This window comes from Physeter macrocephalus, chromosome 10 (genome assembly GCF_002837175.3).
Source record: "Physeter macrocephalus isolate SW-GA chromosome 10, ASM283717v5, whole genome shotgun sequence".
In the NCBI taxonomy this organism is placed as follows: domain Eukaryota; kingdom Metazoa; phylum Chordata; class Mammalia; order Artiodactyla; family Physeteridae; genus Physeter; species Physeter macrocephalus.
In genome coordinates this window covers 53,427,450-53,451,822 of record NC_041223.1, presented here as the reverse complement: position 1 = coordinate 53,451,822, position 24,373 = coordinate 53,427,450, and the positions used below count along the sequence as shown (strand labels likewise).

At 37.3% G+C, this 24,373-nt stretch overlaps 1 protein-coding gene across 13 annotated transcripts in view; it reads right to left on the bottom strand.

Moving 5' to 3' along the window:
• Positions 1-24,373, bottom strand: part of PDSS2 (decaprenyl diphosphate synthase subunit 2) — a 279,796-nt gene that overhangs the window by 47,377 nt on the left and 208,046 nt on the right. For 10 of the 13 annotated variants that reach the window (XR_008618390.1, XR_008618391.1, XM_024115522.2 and 7 more), the window contains exons 5-7: positions 20,700-20,873; positions 19,632-19,763; positions 811-843 (exon numbers count right to left, since the gene is read on the bottom strand). Coding sequence is in view for 11 of the 13 variants with exons in the window: in XM_024115522.2 (XP_023971290.1) it covers positions 811-843; positions 19,632-19,763; positions 20,700-20,873 (339 nt within the window). In the remaining 2 variants the exon portion in view is untranslated. Of the gene's footprint in view, positions 1-810; positions 844-10,994; positions 11,481-15,836; positions 19,324-19,631; positions 19,764-20,699; positions 20,874-24,373 lie in introns of those variants that run through there. The other 3 variants (XM_055087594.1, XM_055087592.1, XM_055087595.1) reach the window with 3 other exon arrangements.

Here is a 24,373-nt window from a genome sequence, read left to right as displayed (position 1 = left end):
GTGTGCAGGTGTGCTCACACTCTGGCTATTCTTGACTGTTGCAAAAACCAGATGGTTAGCATGTTCCTTTAGCCAAGCAGCTGTATGCATCCCATATCCCTGCTAAAATAGTCCACTTGTTCCTCAGGAGAAAACAGAACGTGACCCAAGTGTGTTCATAGGCTTGCACCGGTGCACTGAAATCTGAAATCCCACAGCAGTTTCTGAACAAGGCTATGTGTCAGAATATCTGTGGAGCCTTTTTTCAAACCCTTCCATCCTGCCCCCACCCTGCTCTGCCCACCAGTGGATTTTGATGTTGGTGGAAGAGGGTACTATGCTGTGGTAACCCAGGCATGTATGTTTTCAAAAGCCCCACAGGTGATATGAAAACTACTGCCTTTAGAAATCCAAATCTGCCCTGAATGGTGCTTCCCAGGTATTAGCTGATGATGCTAAAAGCTGTTTTCCATAGTCCAAAGGCATCTTTCCAGCAATGGTTGGTGCTTACCCAGTTTTTCTTCACAACACTTACCACCATTTTACATTATATTATGCGTCCATTTAGTTGTTTATTAGTTACCCATCTCCCCCACTAGCTTGTAAATGTCATGAAAGAGTTGATCTGGTTCACTCTTGTATTTCCAACACCTAACAGTGTCTGGAATGACGCAGGCATTCAGTAAATAAGCTTATCATTAAGTGAATCCTATTTTACCTGCTAATCAGCTTTGAATGTGATGACTCTCTTTTGACCTTTCAAATATAAACAAAAACCAAACGTCAAATTGAAATGTATAAAACTGTGTAGAAGGTACAAAATCTACCTACCTTAGCATAGTCTAATCTTCCTTTCCGTTGAGCCTAAAAGAGAAAAGAGGGGGCAATTAATTAGTTCTTTAAAAATCATTTAGTATTTCTATAACTTTTGCTTCTCAAAGAATAAGTCAACTCTCTCCCCCCTCACCTCTCCCCTTCTTTGTCTCTACATAAGTATATAGTGAAATGTATATATGTATGTATGTGTATACATACAAATAAAACTCTGAAACATATTGAAGAGTTGTAAGAACAGTACCACAAGCACACATATACAGTCTAGGTTTGACAGTGGCATACACCATGACCCCTCACCCCTTCATGCTTCAGCACACATCTCGTAAGCATAGGACATCTCATACATGATCACTTTCAAATTAAAAAAAAAAAACAGGGCTTCCCTGGTGGCGCAGTGGTTGCGCGTCTGCCTGCCGATGCAGGGGAACCGGGTTCGCGCCCCGGTCTGGGAGGATCCCACATGCCGCGGAGCGGCTGGGCCCCGTGAGCCATGGCCGCTGAGCCTGCGCGTCCGGAGCCTGTGCTCTGCAACGGGAGAGGCCACAGCAGAGGGAGGCCCGCATACCACAAAAAAAAAAAAAAAAAAAAAAAAAAAAAAATAATGCCATATCATCTGACATACAACCCATGTTCAAATTTCTCCCACTGTCCCAAGAATATATTTTATTTTAGCTTTTTTTCTTAAACTAGAATTAATCAAGATTCACACATTGTACTTGTTTTTTATGTCTCTGTTTCACCTTTTAAATCTAGACTAGCCCCTCCTCGTTTTTTAAGAAATGAAAATAAAAATCATTAACTTTTAAAGTAATTGACTTTTTGAGGAGACCAGGGCAGCTGTCGTATAAAATGTCTTTCTGGATTTGTCATATTATTTCTTCATTGTGTCATTTAACTTGTCCCTGTGTGCTTACAAACTGAAAGTTGGGTCTGAAGAAGCTTGCTTAGGTTTAGGTTAAACATTTTTTTTTTTTTTTTTTTTTTTTTCGGTACGCGGGGCTCTCACTGTTGTGGCCTCTCCCGAGGAGACCAGGGCAGCTGTCGTATAAAATGTCTTTCTGGATTTGTCATATTATTTCTTCATTGTGTCATTTAACTTGTCCCTGTGTGCTTACAAACTGAAAGTTGGGTCTGAAGAAGCTTGCTTAGGTTTAGGTTAAACATTTTTTTTTTTTTTTTTTTTTTTTGCGGTACGCGGGCCTCTCACTGTTGTGGCCTCTCCCGTTGCAGAGCACAGGCTCCGGACGCGCAGGTTCAGCGGCCATGGCTCACGGAACCAGCCGCTCCGCGGCATGTGGGATCTGACCGGGGCACGAACCCGCGTCCCCTGCATCGGCAGGCGGACTCTCAACCACTGCGCCACAAGGGAAGCCCAGGTTAAACATTTTTGGCAAGAATATTTTACATGGAATATTATATACTTCATATTGCATCAATGTGTCAGGCTGTCCTACTCTTAATAATGCTATAAATTTGATCACTTGGTTAAAGTGGTGACTATCAGATGGTTCCACTGTAATGACATATTCCCTTCTCTACAATTAGTAATCTATGGGGTCAAGTTTTCCACTTCCTTTGGAATAATTTTTAATATGTTGTATCATGCCAAGAGACACCCACCTCCATCCCACTGTCACCAGGGGTGAGGAGAGGGAAGAAAGCTGGAAGTAGAAGACATCCTGTATGAGGCCAATTTTATTTTAAATTATTTTTAGTTATTAAAGAACAATTTAAAATAAAAACATATACTCAAAAGTGTTATGTATCAAATCTGAACATAATAGAGACAACCAATGTGTTAGTATTTGCTGGTAGGTAAGCTCATTTTTTGTGGACTTCAGAACAAAACTTCTGCCACCTCTGCACAGAGCAAGAGCCCTTCAACTTATGAATAGGTTAGGTCTTGAGACCATTTTGTTCCTGAGTCCAAAATGACACTATACAGATAATAAATGTGGGCAGATTACTTTCATGAGAGAAAATGAGATCTTTAGAACATTAGTCCTGACTCTTCTTGCTTCTTTATAATCTTTTAAAAATTTAATCCAAAGATGCCTGCATTTTGTTTGTCTTGTTTTCAGAAAAAGCAACTTCTAATAAGACACTGCTCATGTATAGCTGTTGGCACTATCACAAAAGACTCAGTTAAAACTGACTTGCGCACTTTCAATGAAACAAAAGGCCTCTGCAACCAATATACTATAAAAAAGAATTCGTGGTTTTCAATCTGCTCTTTAAAGATGTTTTTTGGGATCTAGGAGTTTCAGTGAACTAGGAAGGGTTTTAATTAGTCCTGAGATGCAATATACCAACAGGAATGAGAATCGGTTCTTGCAGGTATTTTAAAACCAGGCTCATTCTTCTCTCTGCTCAGATATTTCATATCTATTTGTTTGTTTGTCTATGGACATCTTTTCCCAAGATAAAACAGTTTTGTCTATACTGAAATCTCTCTCCCCACACTATAACTTCTGCAGGAGCAGTGTGGAGCCCCTGAGCACGTCTGCATAGTGCACTCACGACCTAGCTACTCACTTTCATATTGTGCAAATACGAACTGGCCTTGATCTCATGAATAATCCATGGCTTGTGACCAAAATTTCAGCAGCAGCATTTCACAATATGCTTAGTCTTTAAGTTCTCAAACTCTCAGCTGTCTCTCGAATATATTTTAGGTTAAGGGATATCTGACATAGAGGCTGATCCTGTGGTCACCAGTTTTCCACCTTTTCAATTGTTCGTCCTTTCCCTGTCTCTTGCTGATCAGCATGGGTTGCTCAGGCACAGCACTTTTCCAATGATGCACAAACTGGGACCCCTGTGGAATTATTCCTACTGTCAAACAACTCATTCCTGAAACACATCTGCCATTTCCTCACTACTTTCAGTCTTGTTTCTGTTCTAACCACCTCCTCTTCATTCTTGCACTTTCAACATCCTCACCTTACAATGTTTAACACAAAGGACATGGTAGAAGTGTTGAAAGTGGTATCTGTTGAAAGTTAGAAAGTTGAGTACCTTTCATATCTTGAGGTTGCAGTGTAGAGTGCAGAGAAACTATAATTTATAATGATGTAGGTGGACTTCTCCTTTTGGACGTATTGAGCCATTTCCCCAATTGTCTCAGGAAAAAAAAAATTCAGTTTTTTCAGGTAGTAATAGTAACTACAATGCTGTTTACAGATAAGGACATCTAGAGTAGTCTCATCACATACCTTGTTTATAAACTAATCAACTTAGAGAATTCTATCATTTTGAAGTACTTGTGCTTAATCAGTTACAAGCTATTTTCCTTTTTTAAAAAATTGAAGTATAGTTGATTTACAATATTATTTTAGTTTCAGGTGTACAATATAGTGATTCAATATTTGTACAGAATCACAAGCTATTTTCAAATCTTCTCACTTTATTTTGTATTACTAGCTTGGCCACCCCCTTTCACCCAGTGGAGATATACTTTGCCGGGGATGATGGCAAAGAAACGCCATGTACGTAAATCCCTATTTGTTCAACATCAGCTCTTAAATGTTTTGAAAGCTGAGACTAGAAGCCTACATAAAATGACAGCATGATCACCACAGCCATTACCACCTGAACAGGCTGTAACTGTTGGTATGCTGCTCACCTGAATGTTCTTTTTATTTTATCACAACAAACACCACTGTGAAACCATTTCATCCTTGACTGCTTTAGCTTGTACATAAAAGTATCATTTATTTTATAAAACAAAATACTATAAATATTTAGATCTTTATAGGTATATAATATATATTTCCAGCTGCTATGTGAGTTAGTATCTATGTATGCCAGACGCAAGCCTGAAAGTACACACTCTGATATAAAAATTTTTTCACAAAAAGCTTTTAGAGTTTATAAAATACAGCAAATAAGAAACAAATCCCTGACTTCAGATTATATTACAAGGCTACAGTAATCAAGACAGTATGGTACTGGCACAAAAACAGAAATATAGATCAATGGAACAGGATAGAAAGCCCAGAGATAAACCCACACACATATGGTCACCTTATCTTTGATAAAGGAGGGAAGGATATACAGTGGAGAAAAGACAGCTTCTTCAATAAGTGGTGCTGGGAAAACTGGACAGCTACATGAAATGAATAGTCATATCTTAAGATATGCCAAATTTTGGGTGAAAAATATATATAAACTTTTGTTTATCTGTAATTAAGTTATAGTCTAGTGTTCTAACACACCATGCACATACATACATTCTTCTTAAGAAAAAACATTTTAGAGTCTTTACAACACTATTTCACGATAGATTTAAATTTTTCAATAATCACTTTCACACAAACTTAGCAGGTCCTTTTCACTCACTGAATTAGAAACTGTATTTTATGAATATTTTAAAAATTAATTATCAGTTTCGTGTATCAGATTATTTCTAATTTTCTTCCTTTAGGATTCACCAAAAGCCCAGCTACGCCGGACAATAGAATGTTGTCGGACCAACTTATGTAACCAGTATTTACAACCTACACTGCCCCCTGTTGTTATAGGTAGGTTAGCAGAGAAAAGTGCAATCATGATTCTCAGTGAAATATTTTCTCTGGTTTTAACAATAAGCAAGCTTTCTAGAGTTCAACACTACAAGTTATTTTTTCCTTTTAAGATGTGATCGAAAGGTAATATGTCTTTTTCATTGTTTACTTCCATTATCAGGTCCATTTTTCGATGGCAGCATTCGATGGCTGGCTTTGCTCATTTCTATGGCTGTCTGCATAATTGCTATGATCATCTTCTCCAGCTGCTTTTGTTACAAGTAAGATAATTATTTTGATGCAAAATATTTTGTTGAATATTAGATATAAACAGTTGTTCTTAAAGCCAGTAGGCAGAAACCATTGACAATGTATTTCAGGAACCATTAACTTGTATTTTCTGGTTATCTCCTTTAATTAACTATATTATAGTTTCTTAAGGGAACAGAGGACCTTACTACTAATCAATTAATTGGACACTACATTATACTTCTTGTTATGTTCATGAGTACTTAAGATATTCTTATTTATAGAATATTGAACTTTCTTATATCTAAATTTAAAAACCTGACCCCATATATGCACTACCAAATGTAAATTAGATAGCTAGTGGGAAGCTGCCGCATAGCACAGGGAGATCACCTCTGTGCTTTGTGACCATGAGAGGGGTGGGATAGGGAGGGTGGGAGGGAGGGAGACGCAAGAGGGAAGAGATATGGGAACATATGTATATGTATAACTGATTCACTTTGTTGTAAAGGAGAAACTAACACACTATTGTAAAACAGTTATACTCCAATAAAGATGTTTAAAAAAAAAAAAAAAAGAAACAAATGTAAATGATTTAATCCCCTACATAAGTAATATTTCTCACTGAACATTACCAAATTCTGTTTCTTTCTGTAAAAAAGTTAATTTGGGGGGCTTTCTTGGTGGCGCAGTGTTTGAGAGTCCGCCTGCCGATGCAGGGGACACGGGTTCGTGCCCCGGTCCGGGAAGATCCCACGTGCCGCGGAGAGGCTGGGCCCGTGAGCCATGGCCGCTGAGCCTGCGCGTCCGGAGCCTGTGCTCCGCAACGGGAGAGGCCACAACAGTGCGAGGCCCGCGTACCGCAAAAAAAAAAAAAAGATTAAAAAAGTTAATTTGGGAGCGGCTATAGTTTCTCTTCCACCTGATGGTGCTCATTCACTCAGTAATTGTCCATTGTCCACCTACTATGTGTTAGGTATTGCTCAGGCACTGGAGACACAGCCAGGAGCAGAACAAATAAAAATCTTCCTCTGGGGGTGGCATAGTCTTGTTTTCACATACAATCTCCCTCTAGAACTTAAGCTCCTTGAGAGTATGGACATTTTCTCTCCTGATCATAACAGTATTCCATGTCTAGATCAGTGCTTGTAGATAGTAGATGGTCAATATCTGGTGAATGAATGAATAAATGGATACATGCTTTTTCTTAGTAAGTGTTGGTTATGTACTATTTAGTCAGGAAACTTACAAAGCAAAGTTCCTATTACTCTCTCCTAGTTCTAAGAAAGCTGGGTGTTTAGATTCAGTCAGTATGCAGTTAATGTGGAGCCACTATCTGGTGTCTTACAAATAATTTTTACTCGTATTGAACAGTACCATATTTTGACTTTATTACTCAACTTCTATTTAGAAGTAGATTGAAGAAGGGAATCTATAGAAAATAAATTAAAAGATTCATGAAACTCAAACAACAAAAGGATAGAACAAAAGAATAATCTACCAGCCTTCTCACAGATGCAGCGGTTTAGAGTAATTGAGTGCCTCAACCTTGCTATCAGTGTATTGAAGAGAAAAGAGCCTGAATGGAGGTCAGGAGACCTCAGATTTCAAATGTACTCCCCCAAGCCTCAGGTGGTAAGTAGGCCCTGCTACGGAGGGAAACAGGTAGCCTAAGCTCTTAACTATGACCACTCTAAGAGGCACTGTGACCTCCTAGGAAATGGATATGCTGGGAGCCAGAAAATATGGTTTCTAGCCCATAATAGGTTAATACCTCAAGTAATTTTAAATTTTTACGTGGGTCTTCATTTTCTTATCTGTAAAGTAAGAGTACTGGGTCAGAAAAGGCATCCCCAAATGCTGGGCTGGCTGTATCAGAATCACCTGGGTAGCCTATTAAAAATGCAGATCCTTAATACTCTAGCCCTGAATTCGAAGTCATCCGAGGATCACTGGTGTGGACTATGTCTAACATCCTTTTCAATTTATGCTCTGTATGCATCAGTGTTTATTTCAAAGAGAACAACTATATAAACTCCGTAAGTCTCAAGGAGAATGGACTGCTGTAACTTTACCCTCTTTCTCTGACATCTACCACTTACCATGTATATTTCTAGCAGAGCAAGATATTAAAATAACTTTCTCACTGGGGCCCCAAATAGGCTGATATAAAATAAATGCAGACTTGTATTTCAATAGCCGGCAGTCCTGAACCTCTTCCTGCCACACTGTTCATCTCCAGAAACCACTGTAAATTCTGCCACACACAGCGATTCCCTGAGGGCTTCATTACTTGGGTCTTTAAAAGGGATTCACTCATCTTTTGCCTCCTGTAGGTGTGCTTCTTGTCAATCCAGGTCATGAGAAAAGAAAGTAATTTTTCCCAGTCTTTAGCAGTTCACAGAGAATGTGTGGTTTGAACCTTGTTTTATCTTAAAAAAATGTGAAAATAGACAAGCTAGTGTGCCAGTGCTCATGACATTGAAGGCCTCCTCTGACAGCTACAGTGAGCGCTGTAAAACAATATTCTACACCAAAGCAAACAAAGCCAGTGCTCTGATTGAGAGGATGCAGAGGGATTGATTCCAAAGGTTTATATACCAGTCTCTGCAGACCAAAGGCAGTTGGATTCTCTGTTGGTAAGTAATGGATGTACAATGTGGTCTTTTACTTTAAGAAACAAATGCTTTTTTATAAGTCAGGTAACAAAGAAGGATTGGATGACATAAATGAACTGCTTCCAATTTCTAACTACTGTTATCTGGACTTGAAAACTGGATATGGAAAAACCTTTTACTAAAAGCAGAAAACTAATATTCCACAGCAGGGAGTGCAGAAATTGCTAGAGATTGATCATCTCTCTTATCATGTTATTCTTCCCCAATGCTACCAGCTATATTTTAGAATAACAATTAAAAAAAATAAGATTCTCTTCTTCAACCTTCAAGAAAAACTATCTTTCTTTCCAATTTTTTAGTTGAAAGAACATAATGAACACCCATTTGCCCTCCAACTAGATTAGTTGCTAATATTTTGTCATCTTTGCTTTCTCTTTAGATGGTCATTTGCTGACTATATGAGATTAAATTATAGACATAATGATATCTCATCCCTAAATATGTCAGCATTTATCTCCTAAGAACAACAGTGTTCTCCTACATAACTACAAACCCATGACCACATCCAACAAGTTTAACATTTACTATAGAATTTAAGATAATGTCTGTATTCAAAATTTCCGGTCCAACCAGTAGCATCCTTTAGAGGTATGTTTATCCCAATCCAAGATCAAATTAAAAATCACACATTCCTTTTGGATGTCACGGCTTTTTAATAATCTCTTCTAATCTACAACATTCTCCACACCACCACCTTTTCTTTTATAATATGGCATTTTTTAAAAGAATCCATGTCAGTTGCCCCACAGAATGTCCCTTCTCCTGGACTTGTCTAATTGTTTTCACATGATTAGATTCAGGTTAAAATATTTTTGAAAAGACTCCTACATAGATGATGCTGTACACTTCTCCATTACATCAGGAGTCATACAATATCAGCTGTCTCGTTATTGGTGAGACTAAGTTTGTTCGCTTCCTCCCTTTGTCTTCAATAAGTAATCTGTAGGGTGCTTTGAGTCCCTGTGAATATTCAGTTTCCTACTAACCATTCATCTAATTGTTTTAACCAATTATTCACTAATGATTCTTGTTTGAGTAAAATATTATATTGGTGGCTACAAAAATAATGATATTAAAAAAAAAAATAGGGGCTTCCCTGGTGGCGCAGTGGTTGAGAGTCCGCCTGATGATGCAGGGGACACAGGTTCGTGCCCCGGTTCGGGAAGATCCCACATGCTGCGGAGCGGCTGGGCCCGTGAGCCATGGCCGCTGAGCCTGCGCGTCCGGAGCCTGTGCTCCGCAACGGGAGAGGCCACAACAGTGAGAGGCCCGCGTACCACAAAAAAACAACAACAACAAAAAAAATAATGATATTTTAAAGGTCTGCCTTGGTACTGGAAGAAATATTATCAATTCCGTTAGAGAAAACAGGTCTTACTGAAAACAAACTCTCTTTGCATTTGCATTGGTATTAAGAGGTGGAGTTTAGTATATATATGTAAGATTTGTTGGTGGACAGAGGAAGGGAGAAAGGACACATCCCAGAATTGTTTGGGTATAGTGTATGAGGATTTTAAAAGGTCACAAATCAGATATCTACTAGATCTGCTAGCCCCCAAGTTGAAGCAGCCAGCTAGCTGAGTTTGGTTAGGGAGGAGAAGCAATCCTTGCTGGGCTCTCCAGTTACGGAGCTGGAAAGGTGTCAGAATATAAAGGAACAGGGCAAGCCTTTTCTTTGCTATCTTGACCATTCTTAACTACTAATAAGAGAGTACAGAAGGCATTTGCAAGGAAGTGAACACCCTTCAGAACTGGAATGCTTGGGTACCTGATTTTACCATCTCCTTCACCAGGGAAAGCTAATTTTTGGAGGCAAATTTCAATCTCCATGGAATTAACTTTCTCATATTCTCTTCCCTTGGTTTGATGTGAGAAGAGGAAGAAATAGACAGATGCAGAAGGCTATGGTAACCCATTAAAAGAAGGGGAGGGAGCTTTTATTATTTACATGATACATCTCTCTCCATTCAGAAGTCCTGTTATCACTTTTCTTTTTTTTTGAATTTTATTTTATTTTTTTATACATCAGGTTCTTATTAGTTATCTATTTTATACATATTAGTGTATATATGTCGATCTCAATCTCCCAATTCATCCCACCACCACCACCCTCCCCCACCACTTTCCCCCCTTGGTGTCCATACATTTGTTCTCTACATCTGTGTCTCTATTTCTGCCCTGCAAACCAGTTCATCTGTACCATTTTTCTAGGTTCCACATATATGCGTTAATATATGATATTTGTATTTCTCTTTCTGAACTTACTTCACTCTGTATGACAGTCTCTAGATCCATCCATGTCTCTACAAATGACCCAATTTTGTTCCTTTTTATGGCTGAGTAATATTCCATTGTATATACGTATCACATCTTCTTTATCAATTTGTCTGTTGATGGGCATTTAGGTTGCTTCCATGACTTGGCTATTGTAAATAGTGCCGCAATGAACATTGGGGTTCATGTGTCTTTTTGAATTACGGTTTTCTCTGGGTATATGCCCAGTAGTGGGGACTGCTGGGTCATATGGTAATTCTATTTTTAGTTTTTCAAGGAACCTCCATACTGTTCTCCATAGTGGCTGTATCAATTTACATTCCCACCAACAGTGCAAGAGGGTTCTTAATCCTTTGTCAGTTGCTTCATTTGCAAATATTTTCTCCCATTCTGAGGGTTGTCCTTTCGTCTTGTTTATGGTTTCCTTTGCTGTGCAAAAGCTTTTAAGTTTCATTAGGTCCCATTTGTTTATTTTTATTTACATTACTCTAGGAGGTGGATCAAAAAAGGTCTTGCTGTGATTTATGTCAGAGTGTTCTTATGTTTTCCTCTAAGAGTTTTATAGTGTCCGGTCTTACATTTAGGTCTCCAATCGATTTCGAGTTTATTTTTGTGTATGGTGTTAGGGAGTGTTCTGATTTCATTCTTTTACATGTAGCTGTCCAGTTTTCCCAGCACCACTTATTGAAGAGGCTGTCTTTTCTCCATTGTATATTCTTGTCTCCTTTATCAAAAATAAGGTGACCAAAGGTCCGTGGGTTTACCTCTGGGTTTTCTATCCTGTTCCATTGATGTATATTTCTGTTTTTGTGCCAGTACCATATTGTCTTGATTACTGTAGCTTTGTAGTATAGTCTGAAGTCAGGGAGTCTGATTCCTCCAGCCTCGTTTTTTTCCCTCAAGCGGAAGTCTTGTTATCGCATTTTCCTTACTATGCACTCTTGGAATCCAGAAGAGACTTGAAATATAAAATTACAGTTTGACTAAGAAAAAAAAAAATCTACCCAGATCTCAGAAAGCCATGAGCAAGGAAATGAGGCTGACAGGAGAACTGAGCTGTTTCCTCCTGGCTAGGTCCCAAGGTGATGTCCACCAACCCTGACGGTGTATCTCAAGCCACCATGTCAAAAACCAAACTTATACCAATGTTCCCACTTCACTTTCCTGTTTTTATTTTATTTATTTAATTTATTTATTTTTATTTTTTCCTGTTTTTATTTATGGCACAATTCTTTCTGTTATCCAAGTTCAAAATCCTCATTTTGGCCTCTGACCACCCCTCACCAGCAGACATCTGCCAGGTTCTCCCTATCATATCAGTTTTCAGGTCCTATATATTTTCTCTCTGAAGTGAATTTTATACCTAACCTCCTTACCTTCCCATTCTCATGGCCAATACTCTGATTAGGACTTTTTCCCTGCACTTATCAACAGATTCCCCACAACCTCCTGACTGATCTCCTTTTCTATAGTATCTCCTTGTTCTTCTGATTCTATATAACGTAGTTAGATATACCTCTCTAAAACACATTTCAAATCTTGACAATACCTGGCTCAGAAACTTCAATTTCTGCTCCATGACTTCTGAATCAAGTTCATTTTCTAAAGACAAACATCCCCAAATCCTTTTTTTTTAATTGAGGTAAAATTCACATAACATAAACGTGAATTTGTTACTCAGTGACATCTAATACATTCACAATGTTGTGCAACCATCACCACCATCTAGTTCCAGAACATTTTTGTCATGTTGTAACATGTATCAATACTTCATTCCTTTTTATGGCTGGATAATAATCCATTGCATGGATATACCATATTTTGTTTATCCATTCATCATTTGATGGACACTGGGTCATTTCCACTTTTTGGCTTTTGTAAATATTGCTATACATGTTTTTGTTTGAACCAAAGTCTTTAAGTATAGTCATTATGTACTATTTTGGCAATTCTTCATCTATCCCTATACTGCCCCATGTTTTTCACCTTCCATCCAAATTATAATACTTCTTTTTTCTTTGAATACACTGCATGCTTGCCCATCTGCAGCCCTTTTTCATGGTTTCTGTTGTGTAGGAAGCCCTTATTCCCATCTTTGTTGTCAAGATATTCTTCAAGGACTATCTCAGATATCACTTCACAAACCCTTTCTTGACTTTTCCAACTGGATTCAAACTCTTTCCTCTGAGCTGCCCCACTGGCATCAATTACAGTATTCCTTATATTTGTGCACTTCTCTTAACAAGGCCAAGACAACCGTCAGGCAATTTACTGCTGTATCTCCTGCAGTCAAGCACTTTGTTTCCTTATGTGCTCAGAAAACCTTAAGAAATATTTTAACTTAGGAGATATTTAGAGCCATTTCATAGTCTTTGTGGTCGCATATAGAGTCCTTTCAAATGCCCACACTCTACACCCTCTATGGTAGAGGATGTTGTCAGTATTATTCCTTTTGAAACAACTCAAAATAACTTAAATAATTAGAAAAATATCATGTGGCATTAATGAGGACTCTCTGAATGTGCACTTTCTCTTTTGTTTAAGAATATATATGTGTTATATTCATGCACATCAGCCCTGCCTAGCAATTTTTGTTTCACTTTTTGAATAAGAAGTAAAAGTAGGATATCTAGGGACAACTGAGTTATAGTTTAGCACTGGTAATATGGAGTTCACTTAAGGTATTTTATGGATGGTTATGACAGTGTCAGAATGTCACAAGCCTAAGTGACACTTCAGTACTTTCAGAAATAGCCAAGAAAAAAAATAATCATAATTCTTATTTCTTCAGGTGACTTACAATGGCAGCAGAAAACTAGAAAGATCATTAAAAATAAAGTTTGCTGGGCGTCCCTGGTGGCGCAGTGGTTGAGAGTCCGCCTGCCGATGCAGGGGACACGGGTTCGTGCCCCCGTCCGGGAAGATCCCACATGCCGCGGAGCGGCTGGGCCCGTGAGCCATGGCCGCTGGGCCTGCGCGTCCGGAGCCTGTGCCCCGCAACGGGAGAGGCCACAACAGTGAGAGGCCCGCGTACCGCAAAAATAAAAAATAAAATAAATAAAGTTTGCTGACCTGCAATAGCCCCTGGACTCCCTGAGAGAGTCGGAGCTCTGTGGTTCTCTTAAGGATTCTACCTTCTTTTATTAGGAATCAAAATGATAGCTGAGTAATGACTTCACCTCCCTAGGGTGAATCACCCATTCCACTATCAGTATTTTTACATGATCATTATTTTTCAGCAGCTACAAATTTAAATTTAAAATTAAGGTAGGGAGGGATCTGTAGAATTTAGTATGGAGACATTGCTTAACAAATATTTTTCATCTGTTTCTGGTCTGGCCTGGTGCTCTAAACTGCCTCTTACGAAAGTGCATAGTGTGTGTACACCTGAGGGTGCGATGGAAGAGAGCTGTCCAATCTTAAGATTTGGGGAGGACGGGGAAGTTGGAGGGGGTAGCAGGGCCTGATATGAAAAATTCCAGAGGTGCTGTGCTTCTTGGCTTCACAGTGATGTTGAATGGGCGCTAAGGTAGTGATCCCCTCTTCCCTTCCTTTCCGGTCATTAATTCTCACTCTCCCTAAGCAGGAAATCAAAAGGGTAGATGGGACACAAACCTGTCTATAATTTTACATGTGATAATAACAAATCATAGTTGTCTTCCATCATTGGGAGCAAGACTTTTCTATTTCTAAGTGTCAAAGACAGTATTTAGCTTCTAATAGAGATAAATATTTTCTTATAATGCATCTCTTGCCTAAGAGATTATTTAAAGAAATTTCTGAGATTTATTTGAGAGCTGAAAGGGACCTTAGAAAGGATCTAATTCAATGCCATCATTTTGCAAAAAAAAATAATAAAAAGGATGTTAAAGAATGTGACCAAGATAAACAGATGTTAGCAGAGCCCAAACTGGAATCCAGGTCTTCCAAATCCTGGTCCTCTATGGACCATTTCTCCTATACCAACTTGATTCTTTCTATTTAACAAAACAGGTTGCCACCAGTTTTGTCCCTCGAACACCACACCACACACACTTTTTGACAAATACTAATTAGATGGCTATTCCAAGTAAGTTACTATACAGGACTATTGGTAATTCAAAGGTAAATTCACTATGATCCTTAAGGATCTTACAATAAAATTCAAAACCTGGGAGAAGAAAGGTTTACAAAAATGCAGAGGAGAAAAATATCACAGAAAGTTGGAAAGAGAGCACTAGAACTAATTTCAGGAGTAATAAGCAGCCTCCTTGAGATTCAGGATAGAATGTCCCTCTCAAGTGTTATGCAAATTGTGTTCCCTAACTCTGACTAGGCGGTGTTCACAGAACAAGATCATTATTATAGAGAGTTTTATATAAACATGAATAAAATTTAGAAAATTAAAATAAACTCAAGTAAGGAGTCTTTAATCTTAAAAATGTTGCCCCCTGCATGACAGAAACTGACTTCTTAAATTTCTTATTTGGTTCAGACGAATTCCCCTTCTCTTCTTCTGTGACCCTGTTCATGACTCAGATATGCAGATATAAAGAGAAGGGCCCGAAGTCCATGGAGCAAATCACAGCAGTCCGGTGGGGCCTTGAGGTGGGCAATAAACTGCCAGTTTTTCCTGAAGGATGAGGATTTAGAGATGATCACAGGGGACCTAGGTTGGAAGATGTAACCTCATCTGCTTATGGGTGTCATCTTGGCAGAGTTTACTGACCTCTGGACAAGATCTATTTAATTTACTTGAGATAATGCCTAAGGCATAGGCTATTTGGAAAGGATATCTCTTTGAACTGAAAATCAAGTTGAAGATAAAGATTTGGGAATATTTCACCAGTTGTTTAGGAAATCCTGGATTCTCATGTAGTCTATATTTACAACTTTGCATGCTTGCAAAGACACTAAGAGTTAAATATGTTCCTTTTCTGTGAAGCTTCTTTAAAATTCATATCTATGCTGCTCATACACACACACACACACACACACACACACACACACACATATATGTGAATAGCCAACGGAGACTTGATAGCTTTCATTTAACATATTTAGCTGTATCTTTTCAACCAAAATGTATATCTGCAATGTATTCTAATATAACCCAATTAGAGCTACTAACACCATCTGTATATACATTTTTGGTTCAGCTGTCAAAAAACACACAAATACAACGCTCGTAATACAATATTCAATAGTTGTGTAATATTTTATTGTACTATACGTCATTTAACTTTTTTCTATTTTCAAATGGATCAATTTTCATTTTCTTCCTTTTACAATTAGTATTTTACTACATATTTTAATATGTAAATCTTTGCCCACATCTCTGACATTTTTCTTGGGATACATTACTAGAGGTGCAATTACTATAGCAAAGTATATAAACTTTTAAACCAAAGGTTTTAAAAATATATATATATATATGTACAGTATTTAAAGAGTCTAATAACACAAGACTTCTAACAAAATATCCTAGCACTCTCCAGACTTTGTCTGTCTCATTTCCCTCTCTTTAGCTGTTTCTTCTGTTCATCTTCAAATACTGTTTTCTTGATTTTTAAATTTTAAGACATTATCTATTGATCCTATGATAAAAGGAATAATTACATTTCTTACATGACCAAAAACATTCCTTTCCCCTACCCTCTCCCCAGTGATACTTTCTGGTTTAAATCAGTATTTGGTATTTACGTTTTTATGCTATATAAATATTATCCTCTAAGCCATGTAAAGTATTATGATTACATTTTCTTTCTTATACATTAAAAATTTATTCACTACAGCTAAGAAGTGCCTCATTTCATATCATATGTTTAATGTGGCTGTTTAAAAAAGTGGGCCCCAAATTCTTTGAAATTGTTCCCAGTGATAGGTGAGGTATACAGCCCCTCCCCTTGATTCTGGGTGGGCTTGTGACTATTTTGATAGGAGATCATGAAAATGGCGGGTGATTTCAGAGGCTGGTCATAAAAGAAGATGCAGCCTCTGCCTTGTTTGCTGGAAGGAACACTTGTGTTTGGAGATCTGAGTTGGCAAGAAAGAAGTCTGACTACTCTGAGGCTGCCATGCTGTGAGGAAGCCAAGCCAAATGGAGGAGCCATGTGTGAATACTCTGGTTGGTAAGAAGCCTGGTTTTCTTGACAGCCCAGCCTAGGTGCCAGGTGTGAGTGGAGACTCCAGATGATTCCAGTCCCCAGCATCACTGAATCACCTTTAGCCTCTGGGTCTTTCCAGCTGAGGCCCCAGACATCATGGAGCAGTCATCGCTTCTGTGCATTGTCCAAATTCCTGACCCACAGAATCCATGAACATAATAAAATGGTTATTTTAAGCAGCTAAGTTTTGGGGTAATTTGTTATGCAGCAGTGGTAACTGGTACCCTTAGTCTTCTATGTTCCTATTATTAATTTGTCCCTAAATTCTCAATATGGTCAAGTACATTAGGGGATCATCAGTTCCATTGTTTCCTTGGAGATATTACTTCTGGAGATCTCTGTCCTCTTGTCCCAATCGAGCCTGGATGCAGAGCCATCAGCCTAGGACTTGCTTGGTGAGAGACAGTGTAGCATGTTATTGTACTTACAGATGTGGGCCCTGTAGCCAGGCTGCCTGGGTTTGCATCCTGGCTCCACCACTTACCAGTGCTGTGTGACTGTGCTCAAGTTAATCTCTCTCTGCTTCAGGTTTCTCATTAGAACAGTGGTTGGCACAAAGTAAGTGCTCTTATTGTTGGCATTCTTGTTGTTGTTTATTATTCTTCCCTTCATATTGTCCTGGGAATTCCCAACATCTCACACCTATGTCTGATGCCCTAGTTCCTAAATTCCACATCTTTTTCTTTCTTGGTTATTCCCTTGATAGAATACATCACCAGCTACCTAAAAAGAGATGCTTAGGAGGTAAGTTTTTTGACACTTTATTTATGCTTTAATCGTCTTTAACATCACACTTGATAGTATGACTGGCATAAAATTCTAAGCTGGAAACAATTTCTCTTTGAATGTTGAAGTTATTACTTCATTGTCTTTAAGCTTTCAATGTCACTACTAAGACAATTCTGATTCTTGATCCTTTGTACGTAGGTTTTTCTTTCTGGAAGTATTAAGATATCTTCTTTATCCCCATTGTTTCAAAATTTGATAATGATGTCACTTGGTGTGGGTCTTTTAAAATTCACAATTTAGAGTGCCATTTCAATTTGGAGACACCTTCAGGTCCTTCATTTCTTAGAATTTTTCTTTTCTTTTAATTCTTTATTAATTTTTCACCTCCATTTTCATTAAGTCTCTTTCTGGGACTCATAATAGATATAAGATCTCTCAAATTGGTCCTCTAATTTTCTTATCTTTTCAATTTTCTATTGTCTTTTTAGTCAATTTTCTGGGAGATTTTTAAAATATCTTCCACTCTTCTTCTGATTTTTAAAAAAAATAAATTTATTTATTTTATTTTTCGCTGTTTCGGATCTTCATTGCTGCGCGAGGGCTTTCTCTAGTTGCAGTGAGCGGGGGGCTACTCTTTGTTGCGGTGCACGGGCTTCTCACTGTGGTGGCTTCTCTTGTTGCGGAGCACGGGTTCTAGGTGCCTGGGCTTCAGTAGTTGTGGCACACGGGCTCTAGAGCACAGCCTTAGTAGTTGTGGCGCACGGGCTTTGTTGCTCCGCAGCACGTGGGATCTTCCCGGTCCAGGGCTCAAACCTGTGTCCCCTGCATTGGCAAGCGGGTTCTTAACCACTGCACCACCAGGGAAGCCCCTTCTTCTGATTTTTTTAAAAAATTCTGCTTTCATATTTTTATACTTTATAATTCTGATTTCTTATTCTTGAATTGTCCTTTTTTACATATCACCTGTTCTTATTTCATGGATTTAATATCTTATCTCACTGAATATACTGATTGTAGTACATTTGGAAATGTCTTTTTTCCCCCTTGCACTGCCTCTGTTTCCTCTAAGTTCCCTCCTTTTTTTTTTTTTTTTTAATCAGTTTGCTTTTGAGTTGTTCTTTAATGGCAGAGGCTGCTCTCAAATGCCCAGTGGTCCTTTATTAGCTATTCTACTTCAGTTGGATATTCTGTGCCCTTGGATACTCTGAGGCTTGTCAACTGGTGGACCTCACTGTAAGGCAGCTGGCCAGGGTTATGGCATGTTTACGGAGGGAGCCCCAAAAGTCCACATCTGCAGAGCTTTTCCTCTGGGTTTGACAGTTTCCCCAGAAAGGAATCCTCTCATTTTCTACCTGGTGACTATTTTAAGCTGGCTGTAAGTATTTTGAGATCTACTAGGGAGGAGTGGTTGGAGAGGGAAAATCTTGTCTTTCCAAAAGCAGATATCTTAGGCTCTCTCTACTTGAAGTGTGACATCTACCTCCACCTCAGCTGTGCCTGCTTTCCCATGTCCAGTCTCAGATTAACCCAATCAATTAGAACCACCAAGTTAAATAAATTCCATGAAGTTTTGGATAAAAAGGCAAGAACTTTTTGTACCTGGATTTAAAAAAAACCAAAAAAGTTTCTGGATTTAAGAAAAACCCAAAAAAGCTTCCTCTCATCTTCCATACCTTCCCTCCCCAACAAAAAAGTAGAAAATTCACCCAAGTCCCTTTACCCCTCCTACTTAACCATACTTTTTTTTTTTTTTCCTTTGATAATGCCTCAGAACTTGAGTATTCAGGATCCAAGTTTGTTTTAAAATAACCCAATGAAGTGACAGGCAGAGCTCCTGGAATTCTGCAGCTTGTGCTAGAGTCTACATACAGGAAATTGCCATCAGTTAAAGGGTGGTGCTATTACCATAGCCCAATTTTTGAAAGCCTTTAGAAAAAAAAAATCATCTGAGTTAATTAGTATTCACCACAGGCACAGATTTTGTATTGCAGTATTCTATGAATTCAGATAATAAGAAAACACAGTACTGCAGTCTCTAACTTGTAACTAACATTTACCTCTCAAAAATGTATATTATAAATTAAGAATTTTACCTGTTATATGAATAAGCTCTTATATGACTGATCTATATGCTCCATATGGCTGATTAGTCTTAGATCATCATAAAATATGAGCTATGTTTTAAAATCAACCAAATACTATTGGTACCTAAAATAAGAGTAATTTCATTTTACCTCTCTGATCTGCTTAATCCACAAATCTCTTCCAAGAAACTCCTGATGTAAGACTACAGGAGCTGAGTTTAGATTAAAAGTCAAGGAGTCACTGGTCTTTTCCTTAATAAAAGGCTGGAGATCAGAATTTATCTAGAAGGAGTAGTGAAAAGAGTTAAATCAGTAAAATGCATATACATTGGCATGTTTTAGTCATATTCAGAAAGCACCAGTTACTACAGTGAAAAATTAAGCTTAAGGAACTCAGTTTTTAGATGTACTTTAATAAGCAAAAGAACAGCTCATATGATTAACAATAATCTTAAAAATACTTTAAAAATAGTTTTCCCCTAACATATTCCTTTTTTATTTGGCAGCAGCCTTTATTTTGCTTTTTAAGTTCAAGGTAAGGATCAGAAATTATATTTATTTAATAAATATAATCAAATAATAAATTAATCAAAGATTTAATAAAGTACATAAAAACTCATCTGGAGATATTACATATTTTTATATATATTTCCCCCTTCTTATGAGCTATTTAAGTGACATCTAAGAAATATGTACTAAAGGGAATTTAAAATTACATATACATGGAGGTAACAAAATAACAGCTAATCTTGAGACATTTTATATTTCATTATGCCCATTCAAAAGAATCAGTTATTGGAATTAAAGCTTTCAATCTTGCTCCATATATTTCTAAATTTCATTAACTTTCCACAGTTTGTTTTACATAGGAACTATAAGGGAACTGTAACAAAAATGCAAATATTCTTCCATTTTGTGGCTGGCAACATTACATGTTATTTAATAATTTGCAAGAGTTCTTTCAAGAACCCTTTCAGGTGGTAAGAAGAGACAAACATCACAAATATGGCTTAAGTAAGCTGTAGCTTTCTATCAAAATTATGCAGTACTCACCAATCGTACTGTTTATATTATGTAATAACCACCACGAATGATAGATTTTATGTACTCAATAAACAGTTTTTGAGATATAAAAGCAGTTTATTAAATGGTAAAAGGTTTCTTGTGTATCATTTTAGCTATTTAAATACAGAAAAAATAGAAAGGGTATGCAAATACCTTATGACTCATGGCCATGTGCTTCCCATACTGAAATGCCATATCCTGAACCTCAGCATCATGCTTTGCTAATTCCATTGCAGCTTGGCAGCTCTTTGCTAATAAGGCACCATGGGAGAGAAAAGTCTGCTCCTTCCAAGTCAATATTCCAATATCATCTGTGATATGATTTTCCTAAAAATTGCAACAAAAGCCAAGATTAAAAAGGTTTTAGGAGTAATTTAATTGTTTCGGTTTTTGAAGAATAAGCATTAAGAAATGAACTATTCAAAACACTCAGGCTGTTGCAACAAGACAGAACTGAAAGATGCTGACCCTCACCTCTACCTAAAGAGAACTAAGGAGGTGGGAACTGCTTTTTTAGGGTAATTGGGAAAAAATGAAAGAAACGCTGAAGCAAATTTTATTTTGAGCTAGGGAACTTCTATTAAAATATACTTATAAGGCAAAATTAGAAACTTAGACCTTCAAACTAACTCTCTTCTAGATTCATATCAGTTCTTAATTAAGTTCTAGTATTCCAAAATACAAGAATCCTATTGTCTTTAACTTATGTTAAAATATCAAGGGCATAGTGAAGGAACTGCGTTCTCTTATAAGCAGGTAGATAGAAAAATCAGAGAGAAGGTAACCCATTACAATGGAGTACGATTAGATCATACTATTCATCAAAGTTTATTCCCATAAGAAGAAACAAGATGATAAGGGAAGACATAACTGTAGTTTATTTAATTTCATCTTTTTACATTACAAAAGTCAGGGTAGTATCTTTAACTAAGCATAAGCATACACATACCTACTGACTCTAGACCAGTGATGTCCAATGAAATTATAATGTAAGCCCCATATGCAATTAAAAATTTGCTAGGAGCTACATTAAAAAAGTGAAAAGAAACAGGTGACATTAATCTTAATGACATTTTATCTATCCCAATATATCTAAAATATTACTATAATAAAATAAAACATATAATCAATATAAAATTATTAATAATATTTTACATTCTTTATTTACACGAACTTTTCAAAATCAGTGTATATTTTACACTTATAGCACATCACTAGTGACATTTCAAGTACTCAATAGGTACAAGGAGCTGGTGGCTACCCTAGTGGACAGCTCTGCTTTAGGCAGTTAGCTCTCTGAGGACAAGAATGATGAAGAGATATACACAATGATGCTCATTTTAGGGTGTTTCTTTGAAACCTCAAACTAACTAGAACCCATCCAGAAGGATTAATTAACCCAAACACTTTACTTCCTGCTGCCCATACCACAATTCTTCTCCTTCCACCATTATTTGGGGACAGAATGAAAAATAATAAGAAAACTTAGACACCATTAAAAAATGATCTTAGATTTAGCCCCACCTCTTTCACCATGTTGAAGGGAATCGTCAACCCATCGGTCAGATCAAATTCTCAACTTAATTTTATATGCTTTTAAACAAAAAGAGAGTTCCACTTATAGCAACAGTTACAAATATGCAACATAGTATTGTGTAATAATCAAAAAGCCACTTAGGGAGAAACAGTGCATAAACTGCTTCATAAAACACTGCGAATAAATAATAGCATTTAATTTTGGAACTCTGAGAATGGATTTTAAAATATGTGAAGTTAATATCATATTAAACCTAGATAAAAACCATATTATCTCTCAAGATATACTACAGATGCATTTGACAAAATTCATCTCCTATTCTTGATGGGAAAAAAGCACTGAATAAAACAGGAACAGATGCGTATTTCTTCTTTTTTTAAAATGTATATACTGCAATTTTATTTCAATGGCACAAACGAAGTTAGCGTGTAGGAAATGTATTTATTATTAAAAATATATATATTTATTTATTTGGTTGTGCCGGGTCTTAGTTGCAGTGGGTGGGCTCCTTAGCTGGGGCTCAAGGGCTCCTTAGTTGCGGCAGGCAGGCTCCTTGGTTGCAGCTCCAGGGCTCCTTAGTTGTGGCATGCGGGCTCCTTAGTTGCGGCATGCGAACTCTCAGTTGCGGCATGCACGTGGGATCTAGTTCCCTGACAAGGGATCAACCCAGGCCCCCTGAATTGGGAGCGCAGTCTTATTCACTGCGCCACCAGGGAAGTCCTGCGTGTAGGAAATTCAAATGAAACAGTATGGTAAAAATAGCAGAGAACCAAAAAATCTAAAAAGCAAGTACACCTAAAGCATGAGAATTCATTAGTGTTTCATCTTCAATTTTGACTGACACTTGATGCTTGCAAATTTTGAAATAAACTTTGAGATCATGATCACTATTCTGAAGAGATTTCAGCACCAGCACTAAGATTTGTACATTCAGTTGGTTTACAGTTGACTTGTTAGCCATTTACATACTATAGTACAGATTTGTCACAGGTCAGATCACAGTGTAAGGAAAGAAAGACCTTCCTGTAATTATATAGAAAGGATCCCCTAAACTGCACTCAGCTTAAGACATCCAATGTACAAGAGCACAAAAACCATCATAGTAATGTGGTTCCAAGGAACATAGTTTTGGTAAGGAAAATAACCTAAGCTCCTGTTTCCCATTTTAATTACTGAAATCTCTACCAATGACAAAAATGTCATATAGGACACTAAATGTATACAGTAATTCAAACTTCATGCAAAGAACACATTTAGCAATCTGGGATAATGCAGAATGACCGGAAATATAACGAACGTGATTCAACACTGGTTCTTTTTGTCACTTTACACAGACATCATGTTAAAATTAGACCAAAGCACAAAATGTTCAGTGCATAAACCAGTTTCTTTTTTAAGATCTATCATTTTTATCGTAGTCTTTTATCTTACTTTGGACCACTTGTACCCCGTACTCTATCCTACTCTAGACTGTTTAACCTAATCAACAAAATCGAAAGTAATTTCTGACCACATTTATGGGGGACATAAAAATTTATAACATCAAAGTGTCTGCATAACCAAAAGTACAATAATAAAGAAGAAAATGCCTCCTATTTCTTTTAGAAAATAATACTTTGTAAGCTTGCTGCATCTTTAATGCTTTTACTATTGCATGACAATGAATAGTTGATAGAAAAAACTGTATACTTGAATTATGATAGCTCATCCATGACAGATTAATCTAATAATGAAGTTTCTGCAGAAACAGGAACTATTTTAACAAGGAAAAAAATATGCCCTCATTCCAGACGTATATTTCTTTAATACGACAGGTGCGTGTGTTTGTGTGTGTGTGTGTGCACAAGCATGCATGATCACCCAAAAGTCAGCAAATACTTTACGGGGAAACACATGAGCCCTTCTTTCTAAAATCAGGAACAGGACAGAGATGAACACAATACCATTGCTATTTAACAATGTAATAGAAGAGGCAAGAAACGGATAGCCCGATAAAAATTAGAAAGGAAGAGTTTAACTATCACTATTTGGAGACAGTATAACTGTATATTGGGGAAGACCAATATACAAAACTCAACCAAAAAACTACTAAAACAAGAAATAATTCAGTAAGGTAGCAGCATATAAAATCAATATAATTTATAATTAACATAATAGATGTAACCATAGCTTTCATACATAAAGACTAATCAGAAAGTATTGTAAATAGGGTCTTTTCTTCCATTATATCTATGAAAAAATGATTTAAAAGCTGGGAATAAACTTAGAAATGTACAAAATTGATATAAAG